Source organism: Podarcis bocagei (assembly GCF_964188305.1).
Source record: "Podarcis bocagei genome assembly, chromosome: 9".
NCBI lineage: Eukaryota > Metazoa > Chordata > Lepidosauria > Squamata > Lacertidae > Podarcis > Podarcis bocagei.
This window is the reverse complement of record NC_138134.1, coordinates 14,522,602-14,544,072: the sequence shown is the minus strand read 5'-3', so window position 1 is coordinate 14,544,072 and position 21,471 is coordinate 14,522,602. Positions and strand designations below refer to the sequence as shown.

Here is a 21,471-nt window from a genome sequence, read left to right as displayed (position 1 = left end):
AAGTGTGACTACAGCACACTTGTCTTTAAATGTGAACTGAATCAACCCCCTCCCCCACCCAAAAAAATCTCGACCCTGGTGACAGGACAGTGTCCTCAACCTCACCTGAGAAGAACAAGCTACCTTAGGAAGTGAGGGAACTCAGCTTTGACCTCTAGCAGAGGGGGAATGACCATTCAGTTGCCAAAACTGTCCCCTCTATACTATTCCATGTCTGCTGAATTAAGGAACCTGCCCAATGGTAGGGCCGGCTCTTGCGGATTGCTGATCACATTCTTACTGCTGTGATTGCTGAATTCCTGGTTTGAATAGCTTGTGACGTCCCAGGCCAAATGCAGCCCGCTAGCCTGTGACCTGCTTCCACATTTGCTACCTTTAGCAGGAAGCAAAACAGAATATCTTTCTGTGTTTTGGTGGGTCTCATTCAGCTTAGTGGCAGAATTCAGCCAAGCCTGCTGTAACACTTGAAGATGTTTCCAGGCTACAATTTTGCAGCAGCTGAAGAAGCTGTTGGCAATTATAAGACTCTCTGTCAATTTTAAAAAAGTTATCAATTTTATTTTCAACCTTACTAATGCACCACTTAAGGTAATGCATTCCATAAAACTGGACATTAATGCTTAACCTCTCAGACTTGGAAGTCCTATTTTTGGAGAGCAATGTCTTCTTACCAAAGATGTCAATGTTGTAATTGCAGAGAAACATTCAATGTCACGAACACTCAGGAGCTATTTCATGTGATAATTGCAACAGTCAGCCATATAGAAACCAGGCAAACTTATCTGAAGGCTCAGCTTTGCAAATCGGTAGGCCGGATATTTCTATACATCAATAGTTGTACAAGAATGAAGTAAACAAAGGGACGCATTGCAGATTTCAATGCATGATGCATAACTCCATAAATAAAATATTCCGCTACATCCTAAACCGATTCATTCAGTCCTCAGTACTACAAGTTCATTTGGCATACAGAAACATAGCAGCAATCGATATTCAAATCTGATGACTAATTAATAATTTCAGATTTCCTGGAAGCTACCAGTGTGTGCCTTGCTGTGTCATCAAATAAATTAAACTTCAGAGGAGTTTCTCATTTTGATTTGTAACTGTTGTCCCGGTTTGCTATAAGAGAGAGCCAGAGCTCAGCGGTACAGCATCTGCCTTGCATGCAGAAAGGCTCAGTGCACAGCAGATCTGGTTTAAAAAAGAGATTTCAGGTAGCAAAGTTGGAAAACCTGCTGCCACCAGAACAGACAATAGAGCATTCAGTGAACTGACTCAGCAGAGAGCAGCCTCGTGTGTTCAAAATTAACCTATCTTTGTTCTATTTCAGTAGCTCAGTTCAAACATCACCTCTGCTAGGAAAGTGCAAAGGCTCGGGAGCTTCCTCCTCCTCCCTTTCTTCTTGGTTTGGAAAGTTAGATGTCTGCAGAAAGCTTCTGTGCTCCCTCCTTACTCCTTCCTTCTCTCCCTTTGTGTATAGGTTCCTCTCCTCCGTTTGCTGCTGCGCACAACCAGTGCTTGCTGTGACATCCAAAATCAGGCAATCTGCGGTGAGCATTTACCATGGCTGCATTCAAACCATGGTGAAAAGCCCAGTCACCACTGCATACCAGAAAGGAGAATGGGAGGCAGTGGGGAGATCAGTACATTGCCAATGCACTGGAAGGAGTGGCAGGGTTGCAATGCCAGTGCATTTACACTGCACAGAGGTCCCAACTGCCTCATCCCTCCTCTTTCCTTCCCAGCAACTCAGCTGCTTTTTTGGGGGGCGGGGTGTCACATGAGCACTGACACCCCGCCATCTACTGCTACTCTATACACACATACATCAATAAAGGTTTTTTTTAAAGAAGAAATAATTGTTCTTTCATCTGAAGAGTTTGGATTGCAGCTCTTGTGAAATGGTTTTGAAAAAGCACATGGAAGCATGAACTGACGGCAACAGGACATGGAAGTATTTGTTAAACGTTGGCCTCAGAATGAGACTGAATTCAAGCACATTATTACATGCACATGCAAAGTAGACCAGCTTGTTAAATATGGCAGATGTACCAGGTTCCCTAAGGTGTTACTTTTTTTCTGACTGTGATTAGTCTGTGTCCAGACTTGCTATCCATGTGGTCTTTGCTCGCTGCAATAGTTTCTGAGGCGCATTCTAAGGATTGCTTCTCCATTAATAATACAGGGAGTGGGAAACAAGACACCAGTTGATGTTCATAAGTGCTTTGTAAACCAACTTACAAACTAACCCCTTTTATCAGTTTACACACAGAAAGAGACACTTCTTGGGCTGTACCAGCAATAGCTTCAACATGGTCCACTAGTCATGTCTTGTGATACAGAAGGCCCAAGATTGCCTGTGTGTTTGTAGTCCCAGGTGGGAAAACCAAGAAGATGTTTATTATCTATTTTCATTATACTTTTAAAGCAGTATCATCTCACTTTAAACAGTCATGGCTTCCTACCCAAAGAATCCTGGGAGCTCTAGTTTCTTAAGTATGCTGAGAATTGTTAGGAGAGGTTTAACAGTCAATCTCTCTTCTCAGGAAACTCTGGGAATTGTAGCTCTGAGAAAGGAATAAGGGGTCTCCTAACAACTTTCCCCACCCTTAACGGACTACAGTTTCCAGGATCCTTTGGGGGAAGCCAAGAGTGTTTTAAAGAGGTACAATGCTGATTTAAATGCATAGTGCATAGGTCCTATATATGCCATAATATATGGCTGGTGAAGTGAGCTTAGTTTGGTGATTTATGAGTTACAGTTTATATTCATTGGCTTCCCCTAGTAAAGAGAAACCCATTGGGGAAGATGGCAAATGACACATGTTTGCATGAGTAACCCACAGGGCTCTTTCACGCCAATATAATCTTATATCTCCTTTATAGTCAGAGTTTACCATTGATCCATAGAGGGGAAATTTACCCTGAAGTAAACAAAACATGTCTTCAGAAGGCACCTTAGGGCAGGGGGAAAGGGTTTTGTCTTGTACAAATAAACGGCACACATTTCTCGCTCAGATAAGTGACTAATGCAAAAATCTAGTCTAAGTTGTCCACAGAGTATTCCGGTGGGGAAGTTTGCTCTCTGTCAAACTCTCAACAGCTCTTGTGCAGCTTCATGCTAAATAAAGCTTCATTTCCCCCACAGTGCCATCATACCCTACCTGAAGAAGAAAAAGAAGCCTAAAATGTGTTATACTAAATTAGAATATGCTATATGCTAAGTATGCCAAACAGAAGTGTTCTGAAAAGCTGGAACTGTTAGGTTTCAACTTATGCTATATTTCTTCTGTTTCATAATGTCTGAGGTGTAACTTAACACAGGCTGTTGAACTGTTTGAATGTATTATGTTGGAATATCATGCATTATGTTATCATGTGGAAATGAACTGACAACCAAATCATTGGATCATATACACTGTGGTTTTTTTAATGTTAGGCTTTTCAAAGACAATCCATGAGCATGCTAGCTCTCGCAGAACATAGATCGGTGTTATACACAGTGCAAACCATGACATACACTGGTGTGAAGCTTGTGCATGGCTGAACTGAATTATAGGGGCAGGGCACATGAGTGGGGGGAGGCAGAAGGCAGTGAGAGACCACCACTGCTATTGAATGGCTACCAAGGGACTGGGAAGACCCATGCCTTTGTGTGGCAGCAGAAAAAGTAGGGGCAGCTGTAGCAGCATTTTTTGGCTCTAGCCCAACTCATGAGCTTCATGGAACATATTTACAGCTGTAAGAGAAGGATCAGTTTCATTTGTTTGATTCAGCATTCCTCAACCTCAGGTCCCCATATGTTCTTGAATGACAGCCCCTATCATTAGTCATGGGGTTTGTAGTCAAAACAACATCTGAGGGCCAAGGAAGAGAGAAGACAGAATTGTTTCTCAATGTTAGTTCCTTCTAGGACACGGACACATATGTACAAACACACACCACCCTATTGCAGCAGAAAAGCTACATGCACATGATAAATCATCTATATGCACAACCAAATCAATGTTCATTCAAGTCTTACTGACCACTTCATCACATCTTCTGATGGCCATCCATTGGCATGTGTCACTGGTTGCTCACTACTATTACCAACATTATGTTTTGATCTCAGTGTTTCTTCTAGTGTTCAGGCTAGAATTTATGGTACCATCCCACACTTCATAACTGGACCAAGGTCACCTGCAGCTTTAAAAAGGCAATCATTCTAGTTCAATATGTCCAAAAAGAGATTAATTGCAGTTCAGTTTTGTTCCATTACAAAATGAACTAGTTTGGCTTGCATTCAGTTAACAGTTCAGTTCAACTTAATCCAAATGATCCTTGGGCAATTATTTTTTGTAAGCATTCAGAATGTTGTAAGTTGCTGTACAGAAGTAATATATAAATTTAAGAGGACTAATACATAAAAACACACAGGAATGTGAATTGTTTATTTTCCCCTGATAATTATGCTATTTAAGATTAAAGAACAAAAGAGTCTAAAGAAGGTTTTTTTTAAGTAAGAGGTTAAATGTGAAGATGAACTAGAAATTGTTCAAAGTTCTACCTCCAAATGAACTTAATTCACAGTTCTCCTGGCAATTATAGGAACTACTTTCAAATGTCAATTGGATATTTTTGAACTAATGCTGTGTTAAACTGAATTAGATCATTCCAAGAGCTGAGCTCAACCAGTGAGTTTCATAGCCAAGTTAGGATTTTAAAACCAGTTTTCCGGGTTCTAATTCCTACATTTACCCACAAAGGTCCTGCCTGGTAGCCAGAGTCACCTCTGTAATTAAGCTTGTAATTAAGCTTGAAAGAAGCATTCCATTGTAGTCAATGGGATAGGTTGTGGTGTGCTTGGTTGTGTGTAGTGCTCACAACAGTGTCCCGCATTTGCAAATGTGCCTATGGACTCCAAAGTTTTGGCAACCTCTGGTCTGTTTTGCATGCTCCCAGGTGTACCTGGCGGGTCCAAGCAGAACTGGGAAAGCCAGCTTTCTGAAATCCTGGAAAGCATGCTAATCAGTCTGGACAATAGGGAGCTAGATGGATAAAGCACATGACTTGATATAAAGCTGTTCCTAACCCTATACACCACACTGGATCTGGCAGGCCACATGGACATACAAAGTTGCCTTTTACTGGGGCTAACTTGTATTGTCTACTTTGGCTGGTGATGATGCTCCGAGGTTTTAGGCTAAGCCCTGCTACCCAAAAGACCAAGGACCAAACCTGCTTCCTTTTGCATGCAAAGCATGTCCTCAGCCAGTGAGCTATGGCTCTCTCTCTATGGCAAGTCAAGGAGTAATATGATTAAGGTTTTCAGATGTTTTCTGATATGTTCTAACAAAAATAAATGACTTAATTTTAAGCCCTGGAATAGCACAGGCAAGCTGCAAATGTCATACGCTTATTTGATTCATTCATCATATCCTGTAGTATGAGTGTAGTCATGTTTACGGGCTTTTTAATATTTTCCAGGCTATCTTTGGCATTCAGCTTTTCATAGACCTTGGAAATAATTATCCCCTAAGAAATAGAAGGGAGACATTTGAATGTTATATCATAAAATTATGTCCGCGTCTGCAGCAAGCTAGTTTACATTTATTTCCCGCAAAGGAAGAAGTTTCACAATTGTGTATCTAAAGATTCACAAAGCAAGTTGAGACATTAAAAAATCCTTTTCGTTATCTCAGAAAATAAATCAGCAGGTGGCCCCAATCTCAAGTTGATGTAAACTATTGTGAGTTAGTGATTTTAAAATTAATAAATAAAGTCAGAAGAATCTTGATCCTGTATCTGTTCTGTTGGCATGGGTTAGGGTTTGGCAGAGGTCCTCTTCCAATTGACTCTGCTTCATTCCACCACCCAGGGAACTCTGCCAACATGGAGACTTCCATTGTGCCCACCCAATGTGTGGTAGACAGCACACTATCACAATCGTTTCTATTGGCAGTGGGAATCATAAAACCTGTAACAGGGTCTTATTGGGTAGGATGGGGTTGGAGATGGACCAGCCTACATTTATGGTGCTGCCTTTTTATTTATTTCAATCACACACATACTTATGAGGGACTTACTTCCAAGTCAACATGCATAAGAAGAATTGTATGTGCATGTGGAGACCACTATTTAACCCTATGGGGCCCTGGTGTACTTCCATCTTATTTCACCTGCTTCTACATGAAACTAGTGCAAAAGTTCATGCTGATGACACCCAGCTCTGTGTCTTGCTTCCATCATTGAAGTGCCTGGGATTGATGATGGGCTGAAGAAGGGCAAATAAACTGAAGCTGAATCCTGTGCAGACAGAATGTAGCATTGGTAGATGTTCCAGCTGATCATGGATGTGGTGTTCACCTTTCTCGGGAGGAACTGCAGTCTCTCTAAAGGATCAAGCCACAGCCTGGGGTGGGAGGTCCTACTTCATCCATCTCTATCTCTGGAGAGGTGTCATCCATGGTACATAGATGTCTTCATCTGCTTGGGCCTGGTACACCAACTTCAGCCATTGCTGGGCAGTGAAAGCCTGGTAACAGTGACTCAAGTTCTTTTGATTTCGAGCTCTTAAGTACTGCAGTGCCTTTCACATGAGGCTGTCTTTGAAAGCTCAACTAAACTTCATTTAGTTCAGAACAGAGCTGCTGACTAGGTTGCTAAGTGGGAACAGCTCTAAAGAACATTTGGTATGAGTTCTGAAACCGTTTCACTACTGCTCTGTTTCCAGAGGCATAGGAAGGTCAGGTGGTGCCTGGTGCGGAAGATTTCTTGTCACCCCCCCCATTGAATTTTTATTTTTATTTTTTGCCTGCAAAAATAGTTTTATGTTATTTCATATTTTCTTACAAAGGAGTGTGGATTCTGGGCCTCTGATAACAAGTAGGCGACTATGGACAGATACTTAAATCTACAGGATGGATTGTGCTTGGGCTTGTGTTATTTTATTTATATTTATTGCTTATTTATTTAATAAAATTTATTTTCAAAAACCTGCAAAGTGGTTTACCAAAGCAAAAAAACACACAAAAAAAACACCACAGCAGTAAAATCAAGAAAAACTGGCTGTGCAGGGGGTGGGGCGAAGGCAAGGCAAGGCCTAATCTAATTGGCCTAGTCTCATTTTCTTCACATAGGCTGACTTTCCAGGACTCTGGAAGCCCAGCAGAGGGTAGGGTAGAAGGGTGGTTCATAAAAACCTTTTTTTTAAAAAAAAAAAATGCCTGGTCCAAAGGTCTTATCTTACTAAACTAGGGATTATATAGCTATATCTGAAATTTCATGCATATCAGTTAATAGCTTGACCCTGCTCCACTGAATTGAAATTTCAGCCTTCACGACATAGGAAGACAGCCAAGTAAACAGCTATTTAAGTGGAGGAGGGTCAAGATATTAACTGATATGCATGAATTTTCATATATAGCTATTTAATCCCTAGTGTAGTAGGGTAAGACCTTTGGAGCAGGCATTTCCAAAAAAAAAAAAATGTTTTTTATGAACCGCCCTAGTAGGACATTAATTGTTCCTTGATAATTTGTCACCCCCCTCCATGATGGCACCTGGGGCGACACGCCCCCTGCCCCCTTTCCTACGCCCCTGTCTGTTTCTAGTTCAAAGTGCTAGTGCATGGGGTGGCTATCCTATGGCCTTCTAGATATTGCAGATTACAACTTCCATCATCCCTATTGATGATGTTGGCAGGGGCTGATGGGAGTTGAGTCCCCCCCCCCCATTTTCCTTGCCTCTTGCAAATAGGATACAGATGACAGTCCACCCTGTTTGGGTTACCTGCATGGTTCTGGGAACATTTGGTTCAAGTGATATTATCCAAACAAATGGATTTCTGGAGACAGTCAGAAGTGCTTGTGTGTTGAATCAAGTGTCTTGCACCAACTGGCAGAATCTGAGATAAGTAGGGAACAGAATGCTCAACCTATGATCTTTTTCTGGCCAACAAAATCAAAGCAAAATAGAATTTTCTTAGCTACAAACAAGCTTTTCCTTGTTCTCATCAGACCGGGGGGGGGGGGGACAGACATTATCCAACAATCAGCCAGCAGCAGGAGACATGACGGAAAGGAGCTCAGTTTAAAGGGAAAGGGAACTCTCTGTTGTAAATTGTAAAAATCACAGTGGCCTGAAAGTTGATGTCTTACAGTGTGGAAAATATATCTTCCCTCATTTGGTTCCCTACTGTTTCTCTGACCTTTCCATATTAGAGTGGTAGCAGGAGGCAAAAAGGAGGTTGTTTTATTCCTCGTAAGACACTTAGCTGCTAAACACTGAGAATGTGCGGAGTCACACTCACTCAATGGGTTCCTCGAGATTCCATTGCTGGAAATTGTTTCTGCACAGATAATTGATAACAGAAAAGAAAGAAGCACTGCATTAACCAAAGGATGATTAGAAGCATGAATGTTCACCTTGGATTAATACTGCAGTTCTGGATTTTTTATGAGGTTAAGGGCTGGTTCGCCTATGAATGTCAAAGCATTGGTCCATGTAGTATTGGCAGTATTGGCAGTCTTATATGCCACCCACACACACCGACCCACACCCCAGCTTGGATACCTGACATCTATTTAACTGCAGATCCTAGGGACTGAACCTGACACCTTCAACATGCAAACCGTGTGCTCTACTACTGAGCAATGTGTGAATGTGTCATCATAGTTCTAATGCCTGCCAATCAGCCAATGGATGTTCAAAGAGAACATTCAAGTCAGCCAACGGCAAATCAAGTGCAATATATGTCATTGGAGGGAGAAACCCTGAAACTCAACTCCTGCTGCTACCCAGGGCAGAGGAAGGAGGCGGTCCGCCCCAGGTGTCATCACTGAGGGGGTGACATTCAGCGCACCACCTGTCCATGACTCGGAAGCCTACCCCGAGCCATCGGGGGAAGGGAAGGAGCTGTGCCGCCTTGCCGGCAGCCTTCTCCCCTTCCCCCGTTGTTTTGACAGCTCCACCACCCATGGGCAGCTCGCTCTGCCCCCATGGGCGTCTCGCCCCCTGGGATGCTCGCCCCACCCCGCCCCATGGCCCTGCCCCCAGGTGTACAGCATGTGCACTGCTCCGCCTCTGGCTGCTACACCAACTTCATGTGGTAATTAAATGGGTAACTAATTGGTATGAAGGGATGCAGGTGGCACTGTGGGTTAAACCACAGAGCCTAGGACTTGCTGATCAGAAGGTTGGCAGTTCGAATCCCCATGACGGGGTGAGCTCCCGTTGCTCGGTCCCTGCTCCTGCCAACCTAGCAGTTCAAAAGCACGTCAAAAGCCCGCTCCAGCGGGAAGGTAAACGCTGTTTCCATGTGCTGCTCTGCTTCGCCAGAAGCGGCTTAGTCATGTTGGCCACATGACCCGGAAGTTGTACGCCAGCTTCCTCGGCCAATAAAGTGAGATGAGCGCCACAACCCCAGAGTCGGTCACGACTGGACCTAATGGTCAGGGGTCCCTTTACCTTTACCTAATTGGTATGAATGGGAGTCACAAGTAGGAGTATCATTCACAACCCATTGCTACTATTTGTTAATTTAGAGCAAAATAAAATTAAAATGAATGTACATTTTTAGGTTCGATTTTTCACTTTGTTCCAAAATAAATATACATCCCTAATGGGAGCTCCATTCTGAAATGATCTCAAAATGTGACACTGAAGTAGAAAGCTGACTTTTTCTTTCACTTCTCTTTCCTTCTGTATTGTATAAACATTCTGTGGTATATTTTATTCAGCACTACTGAAGCTCCTGGTGTGTTTCCGTATCAGTGCATCCTCAAATTAGACTTCAAGGTTAAGCAACCCAAATATGTACATAGGACTGTGAAGCAAATCAAAAAATAATAAGGAAGAAATAGATTTTCAAAAATTTTAATTTTACTTATTGATTTTGCTGACAGAAAAATCAATACAGTAGAAGTGTACAGACTTTGAAGTTTGATAATATATTCTCAATACAATAAAGAGGTCAAAACTTCTACCGTAGCATAGATTCCACCACCTGAGAATGATTACCATAAGTGGACAGACCACCAGCTTTTTTAAAAAAAATAGCAAAGAACATGTGTGACTTAATACAAAAGGAAGTAAAATGCATATCAATCAATCAGGTACAATCAAGTCAAAGTTAAGTACGTTTAAGTTTCACAGCTTTCAGTGGGAAAGTTAAGTGCATGTTTTTAATTATTCTCACTGAAATCAAGAGGACTTAAAAGTCCTTAACTTTGGCAAGATGGTTTCTCCAAAAGAGTGATTTTTAACACTGGGTTTTGAATATCAGAAAAGGCATATTGTGAAGTCAAGTAACTGTATACATATACAATTAAAAAAAAAATGAATGCAATGTAATAACCTCATATAAATATATCAGATATAAACCAGCAATCGGAATAAGGTAAATTTACTTATGGGTAACCAACGAGTAAAGGCCAGGAAATAAAACCCCCAAAACGGTAGTTAATACTTTAAAATACCTCTGCTTCTCCCATGGATGATGGAAATGTTTGATTTGAATGAGACAATTAGAATACAGGATAATCATCCTCCCCCTCCCCATCATCTCACAAACCAATAGTTCTAACTTTCATATATCTTCAAATATAATCTTTAATCTTTTGGCTACAAAATATATATATATATATAGTCTTTGAATTTTATGACATATTAAGCTTAACAAGGACCAGGAATGCAAAGAGGGTGCCCACATCATGCATATCCCCTTTTAATTAAACCGAAACCCTCTCCTTTTGCAATTGGGGAAAGGCCTTTTTTATTATTCAATAGCTATAACCTTCCTAACTTCATAAATAAGTCATGACTTCTCAATCACACATTTTTAAATACATATATTTTGGCAGACAAATACTTGATTTTCCATTTTACTGACAGGGAAATTAACAGGGTTATTGTTTTGTCTTTTCTCCCCCCATACATTGCCTTTGAATATCTTCCTCAGCAAACCCAGAGGGTCCAATCCATACTTTCTCAACCAACGTTTCTAAATGACGGGCTTTATTCTGATTTCTCAGAATCTGTTCTGAGGTATAGACACCATTTTCTTTGTTGATCTAGCACATGCTTGAGGAATTTTTTTGTTTACCTATGTAGCACAGCTGTTTCTTACTTTCACACATTTCAAACTCACCTCCATCCTCCCCAGTTACTAACTAAAGCACTAATTGTATGAGATTCTTTGACAGCATTCCAGTCTTCTTGGAGGCAGAATGAAGGGGGAGAGATGCCTCGCTCTCCAATTCATAGTTCTATATAAGATGGCATGGGATGCAGTTTGTCCATGGCTGGTCACTCCATCTTACAAAAACCTTTCTCACATCCCTTTGGAGCGCTTGAATCAGTTGAATGTTCTTCCCAAAACACCACAATCCCAAGAGGTAATTTATTTTATCATTTGCACATATATATTTTATTATTATTTTAAAAAATAAGAATGAATCAGAAGTCAGTTTAAAAAATAATGAGTTTTTTGCTTTAAATGTGTTTTGAGCTCTGCAGCGACCCCGCCTCTTGGGAATCGAATTTAGGGTGATATTGTCGAACAGGGGTCATGTGTCTTTTTTATGATCCAACATACACTAAGAGTTGGAGCTCCATTCATAAATATTTCACTTACGAGCACATACATTCATTTTACACGATTCCTCAATGTGGCCAGGGGATTGCGTAGTCTGCACTGTATCCACCTATAAAAAATACAAAAATATATGTCTGCTTACCGGGATGTGAGCAGGGTTTAGCTAACCTATTCCTACCACAATGGATTTCACTTCTTAGGAGAGATTCACATCTCCACCCCCTTAAATCCAATCATTAGATTCCATTAGATTTAGATTGTACATAGCCATAACATTGCATGGAATTCTTCTTGAGGATGCCACTTTAAAACAGAAAACAGAATTCTGGTCCAGGTTTATTTAATTAAAAACATACTAAGTTTTGTCTCTCTTTTTTTCTTGGGCTGTTTTAACATTACTTGGGTTTCGTCTGAATTTGTTTGTTTTCCAGCTAGTCCTTAAAAATGTAACGTTTTTGTCCTGAAAGGGAAAAAGAATCATGTTGCAGTAGATTACTAAATTATTAGTTGTCTAAGTAAGTGAGATCTAGCATGGGAATAAAGAGGCCAAATGAAATTCATCGTAAGTATCAATGCATTTTATGGTAGAACTAGACACTACGGATGATGTAAGGCAAAGCCAAGAACCCATATGTTGTCCCTGACAAATCAAAATGTGAAATATGAAAGACTTGTGTTGCAGTGCTCTCCCACCCGCCTTGCAAGTTTTCAACAACTGAAGTGTTTGGGCGCCTAAAAAACTCACACTGCAATCATATCGAATTTGCTTTACTCGCTGTTCCAGAGGCTACAGTCTTATACATGCTAAGCTGTAAATCCCATTGAATTCAATGGGTTTTGCTTCTGAGTAGACATGTATAGCCTTGGCACTGTGGGGAGGGGTGTGGAAGAGGAGACATGAGACAGCTGCTTTCAGCCTCTGCATGTGTCCTCTGTAGCACCGGTTTCCAATCTCAACATCTGGCCTGTGGCTGGCTCCAGTCCACAACGTGAGCGCTCACTCCAAGTCTCTACTTACATCCCAGGAGTGGCAAGTTTCTTTGGGTTTGAAATCTGGTTGGGGGTTGCTTCTGAAGGAACGTCTACTTCCATTGTTCTGCCCTGGGCTGAGGTCGAGGGCCTTCTGGCAATTCCCTCACTGAGAGAAGCCAAGTTACAGGGAACCAGGCAGAGGGCCTTCTCGGTAGTGGCGCCCTCCCTGTGGAACGCCCTCCCACCAGATGTCAAAGAGAACAACAACTACTAGACTTTTAGAAGACATCTGAAGGCAGCCCTGTTCAGGGAAGCTTTTAATGTTTGATGTATTAGAGGTTTTTTTGTTTGTTTGTTTATTTTTGGAAGCTGCCCAGAGTGGCTGGGGAAGCCCAGCCAGATGGGCGGGGTACAAATAATAAATTATTATTATTATTATTATTATTATTATTATTATTATTATTATTATTATTATTAGTGCCAGTGATCCCCGAAGTGAATGCATGGAGCTGCTAGAGCAGCGTTTCCCAAACTTGGGTCTCCAGCTGCTTTTGGACTACAACTCCCATCATCCCTAGCAAGACCAGTGGTCAGGGATGATGGGAATTGTAGTCCGAAAAGAGCTGGAGACCCAAGTTTGGGAAACCCTGTGCCAGAGCAAATGTGATCCGTGTGCACACAAACCTTATAATGGAATTACTGATCCCTCATAGAAAAGACACGATGAGCCAAAGCTCAGCAAAAGAGAATAGAATGCTTCTAGTATACTGGCCTCTATCTGGAGATGTGCATGGTTAGCGCCAGGGATGCAGAAGGGCTTTGATTTTTTCTCTTCCTGACAGCAACTCCTCTCTTCCTGCCCACACATCCTGCATCATAATAAAATGGGTTTTATACACCAGGGAGATTCAAAAGCATTTTGCTACGTGGCATGGGGTGGGGTGCCCTTAGGGAAGCAAACACAGTCCCTACTTAAAGCATCACAGAGCTGAACAGTGAAATGCTAGATATAACTTCTCAAGAGCCCAATTGACCCTGGATTGGCTGAGCCAAGGCATGCTGTAGGGTTCCACCTTGGCACAACATATGAAGCAGCCTTTTTCATGCAACAAGAGGAAGCTGGACCAAGAAGAATATTCCCTTTAAACATCTCTAATGGTTCGTTTTAAAATGTTACAAAAATACAAATGGAAAGCAAATAGAAAGTTTTGCATCATAGTGAAAGATAATGTGTTCTTAAATACCGTTCTCAATATCAAGGTCAGGTTGAAAGGAAAGATCAGTGAATTGAATAGATTTTAATGTAAATTGTATGTTACATGATCTTAATGCAAATCAATGTAAAATAATAAACTTATTTTCAGAAGAGGAGGAGGAGGATCAGGCATTGCTGGGAGCAAATTATCAAAGGGTCCCCGTTTCAATAGTGCCACTGTTCTTGCTTTGCAAATACCAACAAGGTCAGAGCTCCAAAGGAATGAGAATTTTCAGTTTGCATGCCTCCCCCCCCCCTCGAAGCTAAGGGGACCCAATGGATGTGGTTTACCCCCAAGGGTCTCATAATACCACAGCTAAATTCTGCCCCACAAAGCATATCAAGCCAAGGACCACAGCTGTCCTTGAGAAGCTGGGTCCTTGAGAGGCACCTCTCCATTATCTATTGACCTTGACCAGAACTGCAGATTCTTCCTATTTTGCCTGATCGCATGGCTTAAAATACAAAACAACAATTCAACCCCTTGGAAACATGAACATTACAGGTTGCCTCCTGCAAGCAAGATACACGGCTGGGTTTTGTTACAGAGTTTCCGAATGTGTATTTTACTAATTGCTAGCACTTGTTCCGTGCAAATGGCTGCAACTCCCAGGTTGTCCACAATCATGCCGTAGAGTTCTCTAATCCTTAAAATATCCACACAATTTACTCACATCCCAAGAGAAACTGTAAAGCAGCTCACTTATCTACACTAAGATGGGCTTTATGCCCACTTAAGTGCCATGTGCTCCCCAAAGAATCCTGTGAATTGTAGCTAGGTGAAGTGTGGGGACTCCTCAGTTGGATACACTCCCAGCCTCTTCACAGAGCAGCAGTTCTCAGGAAATAACGATGGGCTTCTCCAGACAACCTTGTTTATTGAACATCCATCATGATTTGCTTCCACAAAGCTTGTGCGGTGGTTAGATGATGCCCAGTCATACTGGTTATTCATTCTGATTTGCTTGCTTAGAGGCTAAACAACAATAAAAATTCATTCTGATTTGCTTGTGTGGTGTTTATATGTCTTCCCATTAATCATTCATGCATCCCACATCCTTTGATGCATTCCCCTGTCACTTTCCTAACTGCAGAAACAACAACTGGATTCTCTCCCCCCCCCCCCCATTGGTGCAATGTTAATTCATTGTAACTGTGCATGCCTAAATTTCCAGTATGTGCTTGAATCCCTCCTGAAAGATACAGTCCAGGAAGTGATCTATGAATTAAGTTAAAAGGGTATTTAAGGTGTAAATAGTCCCTAAGAAGAAGCAACCTGTGGGATAGTATATATGAGTGAGAGAGGGATGGGGGAGAGAGAGAGAGAGAGAATCATCAATAAAAGTTTTCCAAACGTCTTCAATAAAATGTCCAAATGTCCTCAAATAAGTCGTGTCTGTTCCCCAATCGAAATGCAATGTTCTCAGAGGAAAGCCATCTGGAAGCCCACACACTGTGCTACTTTTGTTGTGGAACACAGCCACTCTGCCAGATGCTACTAAGGGTTCTGAGGGAGGGTCTTGGCTGCACCAAGTGGCATGCTATTTCTGAAACTGGGGGCTCAATTTTATTGCATTTGTCTCCATGAATTTGCAAACAACAACAAAAATGGGTTGCACAGATGTACAGTTTGCACATGCATACAAGGTTTGTTGCATGCAAAGTAGTCAGGGGGCGGGACATTCTGCTGCCATCTCACTTCCTTGTGCATTGATTACACCCTGCATCAAGTCATCTGAGATTTGCTCTACCCACACAGCCCATCCGGTAATATAATTATAGCCTATTTCATGTGTTTTATCAAACCTGGAGGAGGGGAGCGAGATGGCAGGCATGAATCTATTCCTGATACTTTCTTCCTTTCCCTGCATTCAACTGACCACACAGAAGAACCTGTGCAGATAGCTCTTTATGTGTAGGAGGTCTTTCTTCTTCGCTTTCCCATAATTTCCAACCTTGAGAAGAGAGAGACATGCCTACCAAGTCCTGTTCTGGCAAGCAATTGAATGCATGGGGAGCAGGATGACAGATCTGATTCCAACCCCACAGTACACATTCATGCTAATGCACGAACAAGATTGTGTATCTCCTCTAGAAAATAAAATATTAAGAGTGCCTACAAAAATAGAAATTTCCACCCCAAACAAACCACAAACATATATGTGCTTGAGATCGCAGCACCATAGCTGATGAGAAAAGATACATACAACCTGATCCTATGGATGCTTGCTTGGACATAAGCATCACATTGCTTGTATGAGGTCTCTGTGAAATGATGTTCAGGTGCACAGAATATCTGCCTGTTACTGTGTGAGTAAGGCATAACGAGAGGAGAAGCACAGCAGCTGAGACCATGATTTGCATGTAGGCCCGTGGTTCAGTTCCTAAAGTTTCTAGTTAAAACAGTCAGACCAAATGAAACTTTCCCTAAAGAGGAATAGGAGTAGAATCCAATGGTGGTTCCTAGAACAGATGGGTACCTCAGGCATCAACAGCCCTTGAAGCACAGCCAGAAAATGTTCTCCAGGATGAGATCCTTCTTGAGTGAAGCAGGGCTCCACTCCTAGGGTCCTCAGTGCCTTGTCATAATGCCATTAGAGCTCTGGACCATCCCACATCACCCCCAGGTCCTCAGGAGCAACAGTAACCAGGGGCACTGGTTAGTGACCCAGGGTTGGGTTGAAGCTCACATCTCGCAACACAGGGCTCTTTAAGCAGTTCAAGGCCTCCCATTCATTATGGCCTACCCAGAATAAGAAGGTAACTCCCAGAGGTGCTCCAGAGCTGGGTCATGTAAGAGGAAAGGGCCATCAAGGGACTCAATAAAGTCCACCTGTCTCTACCTACGCAGTGCAGGTACAACAGCTCCATAAGGTTGTCCCTCATGGATACAGATCAAACTCTCTTGAAAGTCCTGACCCTAGGTCTAAGACAATGTGCTGGTACTTTTTGCAAATTCGTCCACCTCTTACGGTAGTGGAAATGGACAGCAGTAGGGCTTTGCCTTCATATGAAGCTTTGGAGAGTTTCAGGAATAGACCTCCGTAGGCTAGATTTCTGTAATGCATCTGAAGGTGTTTCATAAGTTCATGTGTTCAGCAACAAGAATAGATCAATCTGTTTGCCCACTTGTGGTGTTAAGCATCATTTGGTTATATCAAAGGTAATAAACCTGAGCAACGTGCATATTTTTTAACATTCTCAAGAGAACTGGAAAGCCATAAAATAAATGAGCTAGACTCCTCCACAAAGAGGGTTTCTTGTTAACGGGCAACAGATGGATTTTATTACAACCATGATTTTCAGTTGGAAAATCATCCAATTATAATTTAGCATGAGATTAAAAGGGGGAACTTTGAAGGGCTTATTAGAAATCTACTAGCCAAATGCTAAATTGAGGGCAGACAGTGTCCAAGGAAGAAACAAACCTATGAATAAGGCAATGATGGACCCAAACTGAAACCAGGAACCAACAGCCATCGATAAATGTGAATCAACTTTGATTAAAATAAATGACTTTTGAAAATAAGCAAGTTCAGCTGGCTTATAGGAACTTTCATCAGCAAAGTCATCAACAAATTTTGATTCTCTAGGGGCAAGAAAAAAAACCAGATACAAAATATTCCCATACAATTTTGGCATAAATAATATCTCTAATGTTCAGGAAGATACAAAACAGTACACCACTCCCTCCTCACACTGGCAGAAAATAAGCTAATGTTTGTGGACTTTCAACGGCATGATCAAATTCAAAAATCCTATTGTTCATATAGACTGCTTCTGCACAGCTGTTGTGCCAAAAATCATCTCTACCACATCAGTAATCAATGACTAAATGCACTTTCCTGTGTTAGGCTTCAGGCACAGAACTCATGGAAAGCTGCACTGGTGCCTGACCTGTTGCCCTTACTAAGTCTCTGAACAAGCTGACAGCTGGGTTTTCATCTACCATCTTGAAAGCATGCTTCATGCACCAAAATGCATATGTTTAATCAACTAAACATTATTTAATCTGTTGACAGTCCATCCTGTGACCCAGTGCTTTTCAACAGTCAATTCATATACTCATCAAGTTTCGAGTAACCCCGTGCTATGTATGTGTGTATGAACCAGCCATAAAGGTTTCAAAGCAAATACTTTAATTAATACAACAATCAGCTGCAAGGTAATGGTGGTATAATGATTGAATGTTAATTAATCTAGGCTGAAGCTATGCTGGAAAGCAAAGGATTACTTCGCCATGTAGTAATGATAGATGCCCTTGTATGTAGTCAATGAGCAATTGATGACAATGTCATTGACTTTTTTGTTCATTCAGGTTATTAAAAATGCTCAAAATTTTGACTGCAGAATGATGACACAATGCATATAAAGGTGTGTGTGCGTGAGTGTGAGAGAAGGCATTACACCATGCTAAAATTCTTGCAGTCAGCAAAACGTAAGGAAAGGGAGGGAAAGAATCAATATTTGCAGGAACAGCAGATTTCTTAGGCCCAGACATTCAACATGGGAACAGGCTTAAAGAACACATTCCTAAGGGGAAACAGTTCAGTAGGGTGTCTTCTCAATCCTACTAAAGTAGATGGAAATGGCTATAGCAAATCCAGGCTTTCAAGTCTGACCTTGTGAAAAGAGATGACCACAATCTATACAAGAACTGAATATTTATACCAGGGATGGAGACCCAGTAGCATTCCAGATGTTGTTGGACTTCAGATCCCATCATTCTTGGCCTCTGACCATGCTGGCAGGGGATAGTGAAACAGCATCTGGCGGGCCACAGGCTCCGCCTGCCTCCAACAGATTTTATATCACATGATATTTGGCAATACATTTCCATAAATACTTTTGCAGTTAGATCATAAACCTTGCAAACAAGAGATTTTGTTTAATGGTGAATCAGTGAGTTGGTTAGGCACTCTTGAGCTATAAGCATATGGGTCTGACGCACAGGTGTGTAAGGGTGGAGGGAGAGAATCTGCCCTTCTCTATCGCTATGGTGGCCATAGCAGAACTCCATATATATATAAATCTGATGCCCTGGCATTCAGCACAGTTATTTCACAGGTGCAGTGAGCTCTTGTTTCCAGCTAAACAATGCCTTTGTGTCTATTTAAGAATGCTTCACAGCTTGGCCTATGTGGAAGGTGGAACATGTTCTGAGCCACATTTCCTCCCTCAAGTCTAAATCTATGTGCTTGCTTTTAATTCTGGAATGCATCTGTCTCGAATGTTACCTTCCTGTGTGGGTAGCAGTGCTATGATCTCATCCATGCTCTCCGGACCTTCCACATTACTTAATGCAGATAATATGACAAACGTTTTAAGGGCATTTTCTGTATGCTGTGAAACAGGATTGCTGCTTGTGTTTTGATGCGCTTTTCCACTGCTTCAGATTATGCCAGGAATAGCTCGAATTTTAGTCCGCCAGTTTTGCATTCAAAGAGAAGAGTGGCTAGAGGTCAGGAATTGTCCATGGGGAGGGGAGATTTCCATGCACCATACCCATCTTCTCTGGACATACTTAGGAGTCAGACCTTGACACCATAGAATGCCGTCAGTTTTCCCAAGGGCCTCCTAAAATGGCAGTGGCAGAGGTTGCATGTGTTGCTTCAGCTGAAATGACATTTGGCTTGCCAGTAATGCCCCTTCATATTATATACTATACCCTCTGTGTGTCCCCCCCCCCAACCTCTCTAAAATCCTTCATATAGAGTGTCCATAAAGTTGTGCATAAGCAAGAAAAGTAATACAGGAGTACAGTGGTACCTCAGGTTACATACACTTCAGGTTACATATGCTTCAGGTTACAGACTCCGCTAACCCAGAAATAGTGCTTCAGGTTAAGAACTTTGCTTCAGGATGAGAACAGAAATCGTGCTCTGGCAGCGCGGCGGCAGCAGGAGGCCCCATTAGCTAAAGTGGTGCTTCAGGTTAAGAACAGTTTCATGTTAAGAACAGTCCTCCGGAACGAATTAAGTACTTAACCCGAGGTACCATTGTATTACTAGTCCCTACATTCTAAAATCATCCTCTCCAGCCCATTCTCAGAAAAAAAACACAAACAGATGCAGCTGCATTGAGGAAGCAACGTATCAGCTGCTTTGTCTCATCCTTGAAAAGTGAGATTTCTCACAAGCAAGCCAGGCCTGATCCAAGTTGCTGTGCACAGCTTCTTCCATGGAGTAGCTTCACATGGAGAATTATTAGGATGCACGAACCAGCCCACTCTAGCACTATTATTTACAGTTCAAGGTCACAAACTTAGTCTGCTACGCTGCAGGTTCTTAATGGCATTGCTAGACACAATGCTGAGCATTTATATGGTACGTTTCAAGTGCTCAGTGTTCAAGTGTTCAGCTTATAAAGTACATGTTTACAATAACCACTCTGTATGGCAGCCTAAAATTATTGTTTCCTTATTATCTTTCATATTACTGGGTGGGAGGAGAAAGTTGATGAAGGGAGCAGCTTGCTTAAGGCAATTCAAAGAGTTTACAGTGAAACTGGATTTGAATCAGCAACTTTCATCAATATTACACTAGCTCTTAATGCTGCTCTGAATTTTGTGGGACTTCTTACATGTTCAATATGCTTAGGATCACATACTACAGTAGTAAAGGGCACACATTTCATGTTTTCAACTAGTTCTGTTTCATTTATTGCTAGCTCTGTAGCTAGTTAGCTATTTATTTGATGACATTTCTGCATCAGTTGCTTTCTTTACAACCTGCAGTGCTCAAAGTTACGTATGTATAAAAGGAGTGCATGCAAAAACATATCAAAGGCAGAAGGAAGGAATTTTAAAAAATCAATAAAGCAGCATAAAACGGATCATGATAATTAGCTGTCACTTTTGTGAACATATTTTTTTAAAAAGGCTGCAACGCTATATGCACTTATATGGGAGAAAGTGTCATTGTCCTAAACAGGGCCTACTTTTGAGTAAACACACATAGAATTGCACTGTTAAGCTGCCAAGGAAAGGTAAATGTCAGGAGAGAGACAGAGAGCAGATGGAAAGCTGCCACAACTAAAATGGCACACCTCTGTGGTTCATGGATAGCTCAGTTGGTTTGAGTGGATGCTGAGACCACCAAGGTTGCAGGATTGATCCCTTTATGGGACAGCCACATATTCCTGCATTGCCTCAGGGTCCCTTGCCACTCTACAAGTCAATGATTCAACAATTCAATGTCACAGCGAAAGAACAAACACACAGCAAGGTGTCTCTAGAAGATCTCAGCACATGGTGAGGTATATTTTGAAGAAAACATCCCATATGGTCTAGAGAACCAATCATCTTTCTATGTAAGGAAATTTATATCTCATACTTTCACTAGTGGTTAAATGGCCTAGGCTGGTGTGGGGAACCTCGGGCCCAGGGGCCAAGCCTCTCTGTTTTGTCTTCAGAGCTCTCCTCAGTCTAGAAGTTCCTCCTCAGCCATCCACCCTCTCTATAGGCTATGCCCCTCACTGGCTTTGTTTCACACACACCTTGAATGCCTTTGCCTGCCTAGAATATATATATATATATATATATATATATATATATATATATATATATTCTGAGTCATTATCTGAGTATATATAATTGAACTCAGATAATGACTACTGGATGCCAAGATTGAGGATAGTGGGTGTTGAGTGCATAGAAACTGGC

General features: G+C 41.7%; 1 protein-coding gene across 6 annotated transcripts in view; it reads right to left on the bottom strand.

Moving 5' to 3' along the window:
- The window catches only part of PCDH7 (protocadherin 7), a 396,248-nt gene that overhangs the window by 319,844 nt on the left and 54,933 nt on the right, over nt 1-21,471 (bottom strand). Inside the window, exons 2-3 of one of the 6 annotated variants that reach the window (XM_081207615.1) lie at nt 13,326-13,422; nt 9,846-11,690 (exon numbers count right to left, since the gene is read on the bottom strand). The exons of 4 other annotated variants lie outside the window; for them this stretch is intronic. In XM_081207615.1, coding sequence (XP_081063741.1) covers nt 13,348-13,422 — 75 coding nt within the window. In that variant the 3' untranslated portion in view covers nt 9,846-11,690; nt 13,326-13,347. Of the gene's footprint in view, nt 1-9,845; nt 11,691-13,325; nt 13,423-21,471 lie in introns of those variants that run through there. One more of the 6 variants, XM_081207614.1, reaches the window with a different exon arrangement.